General features: G+C 40.3%; 1 protein-coding gene and 1 long non-coding RNA gene across 2 annotated transcripts; both read right to left on the minus strand.

Annotated features, from left to right (window-relative positions):
- Positions 1-259: 259 nt before the first annotated feature.
- On the minus strand, positions 260-5,949 carry LOC121648676 (G2/M phase-specific E3 ubiquitin-protein ligase-like). Its single transcript, XM_041998943.1, has 9 exons — positions 5,906-5,949; positions 5,702-5,827; positions 5,430-5,600; positions 5,112-5,335; positions 4,633-4,943; positions 4,283-4,461; positions 2,996-3,168; positions 659-873; positions 260-540 (listed from the first exon to the last, which is right to left on the minus strand). Exons 1-9 carry the CDS (start codon positions 5,933-5,935, stop codon positions 296-298), a joined length of 1,674 nt encoding a protein of 557 aa, XP_041854877.1. The 5' UTR covers positions 5,936-5,949; the 3' UTR covers positions 260-295.
- A 115-nt stretch (positions 5,950-6,064) lies between these two features.
- Positions 6,065-7,431, minus strand: LOC121655578. Its single transcript, XR_006013244.1, has 3 exons — positions 7,365-7,431; positions 6,202-6,279; positions 6,065-6,131 (listed from the first exon to the last, which is right to left on the minus strand). It is a non-coding gene; the product is annotated as an uncharacterized LOC121655578 (long non-coding RNA).
- Between the last annotated feature and the right edge of the window lie 987 nt (positions 7,432-8,418).

Here is an 8,418-nt window from a genome sequence, read left to right on the forward strand (position 1 = left end):
ACTGATAAACTACTTGAAAAGCTTAACATGAAACAGCCTAACTCATTTGAACAGACATTTAGCTCAGAACAAACTGAAATCACCTTGGTTTAACAGATTCAATATGACATTAACTATTTGAACTTTTAATTGGTGAACACATGGTGAAATTTTCAGTATTTTGTTAACAAACACTTAACGCCTTAAATTCAATTAACAACAATTAATCAACTTATAAAGGATAATAAAACTGGCTATGCAAAACTGAATATTTTTAGTCATTTATGTGACCTTTTATTGTCACATAAGTGAAAATTTATGCAACTCCAAAGGTTGGAGCTTGCAAAATTCCTTCCATCATGTATTTTTTAAAAGCTTCATAGGAAGAGTGTATCGGCAGATAAAGTACAACAACACAAGTATTTGCTTCTGGGTAGATTTTAGTGTGGTCGTGCAGAAACTGAATCTGTGGCTGATAGGGAAATCCAAGTGGGGGAACTGCTGAGGCTCCAGAAGTGAACTCCAGGACTGTCTCAAGGGTGATGGGACCAGCTTCCTCTTCTATTGGAGATAAAATGCAAGAGTAATTGTTAAGACATGAAATGTTGTTTGCCCCAAAATGTTAAATTGTACAAGGGATTGGTGTAGTTTTTAGTTGAGAAAGACACAAAATACAGACCTTCAATATCTATTAACCAGTCTCTCCAAAAGCATATTGACTGGTTCTCCTGAACCCGTCGATTGCTGCCCTGCACAGAGAAGGCTACTGTGAAAAGGCTGCTCAGGTCCTTGGCTGTGAGTGGCTTTTCTTCACAGACAAACAGGTCATGGAAAACTGTAGGGTGCTTCTGGAGCTCTTCGAGTAAACCAAGAGTTTTGAAGCCCTCTACAAACCTTAAAGACAGGAATATTACAATTATGTTGATAAAGCACCATAAAAGCAATTTATGTAAGCTTACAGCACTTTACATGGAGAAAACAGAAATTTTCATTTAGGCAGACTTTGTGATACTGGGGATAGACAGAAAAAAAAAAACGTCAGTGTGGGGGTAAAAAAAAAAGCAGGGTTCTTTTTAGCTTAAAAAATTGGCAAGTGAGGGTGTGAGAAACAGAATTAGGGAAAAATAACTGAAATGTGCGAAAGACGGTCAGTAACTCCTGTTTAGTCGCTAAGAATAAGGGTGAATGGATGAATGTGAAAAAGCGCTTTCAGTATGACTAGAAAAGCACTATATAGGTACAGTCCATTTACTACTTAACTAAAAAATATAAAAATTGGGAGTGAGGAGAATTCAGATTCAAGATTCAAAGCGTTTATAAGTTTATTTATTATAAGTTGCTGAGGATCTTCAGTGACATGCCGAACTTCCTCAGCCTCCTCAGGAAGTACAGCCGCTGCTGAGCCTTCCTCACCAGCTGTGTGGTGTTAAGTGTCCAGGTGAGGTCCTCGCTGATGTGGACCCCCAGATATTTGAAGCTGCTCACTCTCTCCACTTCCAGCCCGAGGATAAGCAGTGGATGATGAGGGTTCCTCTCCTTCCTCATGTCTCCTTGGTCTTGTCTGTGTTGAGGGTGAGATTGTTGTCCTCACACCACATCACCAGAGAGCCACCTCCCTCCTGTGTAGTCTGCAAACTTCAGGATGATGTTGTCCTTGTGGGAGGCTGCACAGTCGTGGGTGAACAGGGTGTAGAGGATGGGACTGAGAACACACCCCTGTGGTGTGCCAACATTTGTGATGATCCTGGCTGAGGTTCTGTTCCCTATCCTGACAGACTGAGGCCTGCCAGTCAGAAAGTCCAGAAGCCAGTAACAGAGGATGGGGTGTAGTCTGAGGGAGAACAGTTTGTGGGTGAGCTTGTGAGGGATGACCGTATTGAATGCAGAGCTGTAGTCAATAAAGAGCATCCTGATGTAGGAGTCTTTATTCTGCAGGTGTGAGAGGGAGATGTGCAGTGCAGGGGCGATGGCATCTGAGGTGGACCTGTTGGGCCTGTAGGCGTACTGCAGGGGGTCCAGTGTGACAGGTAGGTAGCTATGAATGTGGGTCAGCATCACTCTCTTGAAGCACTTCATAATGATTGGAGTGAGTGCTACTGGCTTGTAGTCATTCAGGCAGGTCGGGGGGCACTTCTTGGGAAGAGGGACAATGGTGGTGGTCTTGAAGCAGGAGGGAACAGTTCTCTGGGTAAGGGAGAGGTTGAATATGGAGGTGAGAATGTCTGTCAGCTCGTTGGCACATGCTCTGAGGGCTCGTCCAGGGATGTTGTCTGGCCCCGCCACTTTGCGTGGGTTGATCCTCCTCAGGGCTTTGTTTACCTGGGCTGGTGAGACAACTGGTGAGGGGGAGGGGGGTGTGGAGGTCCAGGTGTCTGTGTCCCTCCTCTCTGTGTGGGGGAAGGAAGGCTTCAAAGCGGGTGTAGAATGTGTTGAGGTCATCAGGCAGGCTGTCTGTGGCGCTGATTGTACTGGAACTGCTCCTGTAGTCGGTGATGTGTTGCAAACCCTGCCACATGCGCCCGGACTCAGCAGTGGAAGTAGAAGCCGTCCAGCTTCTCTCTGTACTGCCTCTTGGCTGCTGTGATGGTCTTTCTCACTCCGTACCTCGCCGCTTTGTACTCCGCCTCATCACCAGATGTAAAAGCAGTGGAGCGAGCATGCAGCATGTGACGTACCTGACTGCCATCTTGTTTAACAGAATGGATGGAATGTGCAAAGTGCCAATCTTGGCAGCATGCAGCTGGAACACTAAAGGATAGCTCCAGATTACCTCAGCACATATATCCAGTGAAATATATTTAATCTCTGGTTCTTGGTAGTATTACAGTATGTACATCAAAATAAATTATGCCTTGCATAGAGTAAAATAAACATAATTGAAAAAGACACCTGCTATTATGAACATATAAACATAACAAAATTGAAAAGTAATGATCAGTGAAGGTTTGGAACAGGTTAAAATGTGCACGTAAACCCCTTGATGTGCATTAATAATACAAGGCTTGGAATTGCTTACTGGTCAGTAGCATCCCTCATTCGTCCATTCATGAGGAACTCGACAGCAGAGCGAACCAGGGAGTCCTTTTCTTCCATTTTAGTGACACGTCTAAGGGAACCTATGATGTTTAGGCTATCAGCTGCTTCTTCAACGGCAATGTTTGCCTCCTCAATAGTTTCAGCTTCTTGTACCTGAGTGAATAAAACTCTAATTAAAGGTTGCAGGGAAGCTGGAGCCTATTAGCCAGCAATTAACAGGTACACCCTGGACAGGCCACCCGTCCATTAAAGGTCCAACACAAACAATCCTTACAGTCACTTTGAAGGAGAATTTAGAGTGACTAGTTAGCCTAACATTATTTCTCTGGATGACGGAAGGAAGCCGGAGAACCTGGAGAGAACTCACAAAATCATGAGGAGAACAAACAAAGTCCACACATTGCAGCCCAAAAACATGTTCAACTAATGCTGGGCTCACACCAAACGATTTTCAGTCGCAGACTAAAAACGCAAGTCTTTGGGAAATCTGGGGAGTCTTACTGCAGTCACAGCACGGTCCCATTATCTTGATCGTTAGGTTTAAGCTGGTAATCTGCTCTAACGTCAATCATTCCTTAGTCTTGGATCTGCGACAATATCAAATGTGTTTAATATTATCTTAAGTCGCAATAACAAAACACAGTCAACAACCAATAGATGAACACTGACAAAAGCAGAAACATGAATCCTGTCAATCAGAACAAGGGCAAAAAAAAGAAAAAAAAAAAAGAAAATAGATGAACAAGAACCGGTTATGAATCATCGTAGGTGGACCGTCCCGAAAGAGGAGCAGATGTTATTAAGAAGTAAACGTCTGCTGTGGATCATTTATGTGTAACAGTATAATGGTCTAACCAATGAGAGAAGAATAGAAACTCATTCATCCTCCAGATTCTGATGAATCGGTGTAACACCTGGTGGAGATGTAAAGGCACACTTAATGAAATAATAGTAATGTGTAATTCCTTACTGATCCTAGAAGGAAACTCTCCCCTTGTTTGCTTTGCTGTGGGCAGACCAGCCTTGTTCCATATCAGCTGTCCAACATATCACAAAAAATGCTAAAAGAATCTAGTTGTAGTCTGTAAATAGTGATTCACAGTCTTTGTCAAATCTCAGTCTGAGACTTAAAACTCTAAACATTTGTCTTTAGGTGTGAGCTGTTAGTTTTCTAGAGTCTTTTGCAAATCTTTTAAAAGTCTTCTGATGTAAGCCCAGCATAATACACTTTAAAATGAGTAGCAAAATGACTGCTAATAATACTTACCTTCATCAGCTGCTCCCGGAGTTTATGATCGCTGACATCTTCCACTTTGACAGGGGCTGTTGGTAGCCCACAAATCTGCTGATACAGCCTCTCCGAGAAAAAATGGGGGCCAACTCCTCCGTGAACAACACATACCGAAATCATTTTGGCAACAAACAAGTACATCTTTGTCTCCAATGCTGCAGAGAAGAGTCAATTACAGTTAGAAAACAATTCCACAAACTATTAGCTCAAGTGCTTATGATAATAGACCAAATTATTAATGAAACACATTCACCAAAAAAAGGAAGAATGAATAAAAATCTGTAGAAAACGTACAAAATCCCAAATCACTGATTTGTCTTCCTAACCTTCTGTACTCAGTGCCAGGTGTCGATCTTTTTCATGGCCTTCAAAGACGCAGCAACCATGGATCGCTTTCAGGAGTAGTCTCAGGAACTCTCTTGTGGGGCCTCCTTCATCCACTGCCCCCTCTGCATTCATCTCTTCGTCAACAAAGACCACGTCGAGTTTTGCCTTTGGGTTGAAGCGTTGACGCTGGAATGCTTTCAGGCTGCCTTGAGGGATGTTGTGCCTGCAGACATTTATCTGATTGCTGGTTGGACACATACTGAAGTCCACTCCTCTGACCAGTTTGGACAAAATGGTTTGCAGATTAACTCTAAAAAGAGCGATGACAGGTAAAAATGGTATTATCTTTTTCTTTGTTCTTTTGGGGAGCACAGTTTTATTGACTGAACATATGAAAAATGAACAATATTCTTAATATAGTCGCAATATGCATTTTGTATATTTTGATGTACATCAAAAGAACAATCAGAACACATACTCATTCATAGCTTCCTCTTGTGGAGACAGTAAAAAGTGAGTCTCAGGATTCTGAAAGCCAGGCGAGACAGGGACCTCACTTTCATCATCCTCTATCAGAATTGGCATGCAGGCCAAGTCTGGTATTTGGCTGGAAGAAGGAGGACCTTGTGGATTCCACAATAGCTCAGAGGAGGTCACTGTAATTGGTGGCTGTTCAGTGTCCATATGATTGGAAATCGATTCCTAACAGTTAGAAATGTCCAAATAAGAAGGCTGAGCAATGTTTGGAAGTGTAGAAATGCCAAAGATGAGAATTCAACAAAAACTTTAGTCTTACCTCAACATCTGCGCTTGACATCCAAAGTACATAGAATGTGGAGTTTGTTCTGATCCCTTGCTGCGAAATAACACCACGTGAGGTGCTTTCAATGGATGTGCTACAAGTGGCCTCCTGCAACTTAAAAACTTCACTGGCTTCCTCAACTTGACCAATAAAGTCAAACAGAACCTAGAATAAAGAAAACAACTAAATGTTCTTGGGTAACTGCCTTTCATGTAATCATTTTGGCAAGTTATTAGTAACATAAAATGCTAAATGGAAAACAGTACCTGAACTGGCTCAGATTCACTAAATTTGCCTATCTTCACTGAACCATCAGGGAACTTAAACTTCAAGGAAATCCCATCCTTTGGTTCCTCTCGATTAGCCATTCGATGACAGCGCTCCCTGATGACCTTGAGTGTACACAAATATGTGATCGTTTACAGAGTGTGCAAAAAAAAAAATCAAGCAAGTTCTTAAACATAACTGACCATTCTTCGCCTTTCTTCAAAAGTCTCCATGGCCCGTATCCTGATTTCCTGTTATTGTAGATGTCAATGCAACACACAGTCACATAATTTACATAATTTAAAAAACAAAAAGGAAACTAAAAATCTAACCAAAAAATATAAAACAAACCTTCTCCTTGTCAGCCAAGAGGGACCTCTGGTATTCTTCATCCTGTGCAGAGCGTAGGGCCCGTGATTCCTGAAGGGTCTAGAAAAGGTTTATATCACATTAGTAGCAAAACAGTGTTGTGTGTTAATTAGAAGAAATTATAACATACCTGGTAGATCAAACCTGCATGACTTTGGCCTAGTGCTGTGGTGGAGTCAGACATGTAAGAGCTCTCTGGTATCACATCCTGTAGCATTGAATTCAGACATTAAAATTTGTTGATTGCACTCAATTTATTATAGGGGAAATCTTTTAAAGCACCCCCCCCCCACCCCCCACACCCCCCACACACACACACATACACATACTGTTTCACTTTTAGTATACTTGTTTATAAAAAAAAGTGCAAATATAAATTCAAACTGACTGCACCAACAACATATCTCCTGGGTATATGAAACAAAAATAATGGCACAATCAAAGATTTTCACAGTACTAGAAATATAAAAAACTTCAATGGATACTTCAATGACTCTTTCATCCTAAACTTGCAAAAAACCTTTTACTGTTGAATTAATTTGATCTAATTGGTTATAGTTTCTAAATCATCCATGCCATAGTAAGTCTAAGAGCTTGAATAAAGGGAATTGGAGATGCATTCATCTCCAGTAGGCTGGATTACTGTAATGTCTTTTAACAGGACTTTTTTGAAATCTTTACACTGGCTTCCAGTCAGTCACAGAATAGATTTTAAAACCCTTCTGCTTGTTTACAAATCCCAAAATGGTTTAGGCCCAGAATACATCTGTGATATGTTCAAAGAACATAAACCTAGCAGAGTTCTTAGATCCAAAGACTCTGGTCAACTAGTCCAGACCAGAGTCCAGACTAAACATGGAGAAGCAGCTTTTAGCTGTTATGCTGCAAACAAGTGGACCAAACTGCCAGTGGAGATTAAACTTTCACCAAATCCAGGTTAAAAACATTTCTTTTCTCATGCGCCTATGCATGAAATCTGCACGGTAACTTTTTTAACTTATCTTGCTTTTAATCATTTTAATGAAATTTATTATTTTATTGTGATTATGTGTTCCTGCTTTTCTGCCTATTGTAAATATCTGTAATGTCTTTGTTTAATGTAAAGCACTTTGAATTGTTCTGTATATGAAATGTGCTATACAAATAAACTGCCTTGCCTTGCATAATCCAAAAAGCCTTTTTGGCAGAAAGACCCTTGGAATAAGAGGTGAAATGTCACAGTAGTTGAACTAGGCTGTTTTTTTTTTTGTTTATTTTAATCAGAGAGAGTACAAGATGTTTAATTAAAAGTACCTGATCAGGCTCTAGAATTTCTTCAGACATCTGAAATGTTTCTATGGTTGAAGGAGTGGCCATTGTGCCAGAAGGTATTTCAATAGCTGATGCAATCTGTGGATACAAATGAAGGATTCTGAGTTTTAGTTCTAAATGTCTATAAAACAAGTGTGACAGTGTTTTGAAACTGGATGTATCCAAACCTGCATTACTTCTACACGAGGCAAGATGTAGAGCCTGCTTTTCCCAACAGACTTTTTAAGCTCTCTCACAGAGCCTGACTGGACCTTTTGAAGCTTGCGCCTCTTGCCTACCCTTGCCAATTCAAACCCAGTCAAATTTAGACTTATCAGGGGATAACACTGGCAGATGAAATTATTTAAGTCAGACAGTGTCCAGTTCAAGTCTATCTTAGAACATCCTTCACCAACTGATGAGTCATGAGCTGGTTGGCCTAAAGAAACATAAACAATTAAAAAAACACATTAGTGACAAATATTTAAAACTGACTCTAGGAGCTCATAGCTCTGTTAAAACTGACTGAATACAAGTTAGGGTCAGCTACTCAGTTTTCAAAGCACTTTATTTTCATGGTGAAAGCTTTTATATTAACATGTCTTGTTTGATCTACTTTTTTCAAGACAACCATTGTTTGAATATATGAACAGATAAACACTCATCTTCTAAAGGATAAAAGTTCAATGCCAGTATCCACAGAATAATGAAATGATGTTCGACACAAAACCACTATATGGAATTTAAAGGTTCCCATATTTTACATATTCTAATCTAAACTTTACCTAATCCATGTTTGGCAAATTGCTGAAGATCACGTGCAGAGGGAAGAAAATCAAAATTTGGACCAGGAAGAAGAAAGAGTCTTGTCTGCCAGAAAGGATTTGTTCTTCTTCCAGTGGTTCCTAACAAACAAACATATGTAAATATATATAGCTATAATTACAGGAAAATAATCTACTGAACTATACAATGCCATCTTTATTTTTTTCATCGATTTGCAGTCTCGTACAAAAAAGATCAACCAAAGTAATCAGTCTAATATTGAATATGTTTT

This window comes from Melanotaenia boesemani, chromosome 2 (genome assembly GCF_017639745.1).
Source record: "Melanotaenia boesemani isolate fMelBoe1 chromosome 2, fMelBoe1.pri, whole genome shotgun sequence".
Classification (NCBI taxonomy): domain Eukaryota; kingdom Metazoa; phylum Chordata; class Actinopteri; order Atheriniformes; family Melanotaeniidae; genus Melanotaenia; species Melanotaenia boesemani.

What these genes read in the sequence shown, in the direction of transcription:
- LOC121648676 (XM_041998943.1), bottom strand. Translation starts at nt 5,935, where the DNA reads ATGGAGACTTTTGAAGAAAGGCGAAGAATG. An exon ending in TGTCAAGCGCAGATGTTGAG is followed by an intron (nt 5,336 to 5,429) that starts GTAAGACTAAAG and finishes TCTAACTGTTAG; the next exon opens with GAATCGATTTCCAATCATAT. An exon ending in CCTGGCACTGAGTACAGAAG is followed by an intron (nt 4,462 to 4,632) that starts GTTAGGAAGACA and finishes TCTTCTCTGCAG; the next exon opens with CATTGGAGACAAAGATGTAC.